The sequence below is a fragment of the Gekko japonicus genome, unplaced genomic scaffold (genome assembly GCF_001447785.1).
Source record: "Gekko japonicus isolate JY-2015 unplaced genomic scaffold, Gekko_japonicus_V1.1 scaffold2550, whole genome shotgun sequence".
Classification (NCBI taxonomy): domain Eukaryota; kingdom Metazoa; phylum Chordata; class Lepidosauria; order Squamata; family Gekkonidae; genus Gekko; species Gekko japonicus.
The window spans coordinates 24424-25177 of NW_015176052.1; the positions used below are offsets into that span (position 1 = coordinate 24424).

The 754-nt window shown below is 55.0% G+C and overlaps 1 protein-coding gene across 1 annotated transcript in view; it reads right to left on the reverse strand.

Moving 5' to 3' along the window:
• Positions 1-754, reverse strand: part of MYO9B (myosin IXB) — a 110761-nt gene that overhangs the window by 6226 nt on the left and 103781 nt on the right. The window contains exons 38-39 of the mRNA XM_015426684.1: positions 421-544; positions 49-96 (exon numbers count right to left, since the gene is read on the reverse strand). Of these exons, the coding sequence (XP_015282170.1) occupies positions 49-96; positions 421-544 (172 nt within the window). The remainder of the gene's footprint in view (positions 1-48; positions 97-420; positions 545-754) is intronic.

Consider the following 754-nt stretch of genomic DNA (forward strand, 5'->3'; position numbering starts at 1 on the left):
GGGGACACCTTCTCATGCACCGACGACACACCAGGCCTCGGCACCTACCAGTGCTCCTGCCCGGGGGGAAGAAAAACCAAGTTTTACGGGCCACAGCTAAAAAGAAAGAAAGAGGAAGACCACATTTCACCCAAGGCAGAGAGAGGTTTCTTCCAGCTGCCCTTGGTTAAGGAGAAGGAGAGCAGCTCCTTTGCTTCAGGTGAAGGGCTCAGACGTCTTCGGGGCCCGGCTGCACTGCTGCCCGTCTTCTAGGGACGCAGATTCTCTCCCCCACTCCCCACCCCGCACTTCACCCCAACCTTCCTCTTCCCTCTTGAGGCACCTGTGTTGCTAACCTGGGAGTGTCCCTGCTTCTGTTGCCCAGACAACCAGCCCTGTGCAAAGGATGCACCCACCCCACTCCTCTGCTTCCTGGCTCACCGTGCTCTGCCCAAGCAGCGAGAGCCGTCGGAAGAAAATGCTCTCTTCGGCCTCCAGGTGGCAAATGTTGTCCATCTTGATCTTGTACTTCCTCATTTGCTCCTTGATTATCATCTCCACACATCTGCGTGACAAAGAAGAAGAGAAGAGATTGGATTTATACCCCGCCCTTCACTACCCAAGGGAGTCTCAGAGCGGCTTACAGACGCCTTTCCCTTCCCCTCCCCACAACAGTCACCCTGTGAGAGCTCTGAAAGAAACGGCTCTTTTTCAAGAACAGCTCTTATCAGAACAACAGCTTGCCCAAGGTCATCCAGCAGGTGCAAGTGGAGGA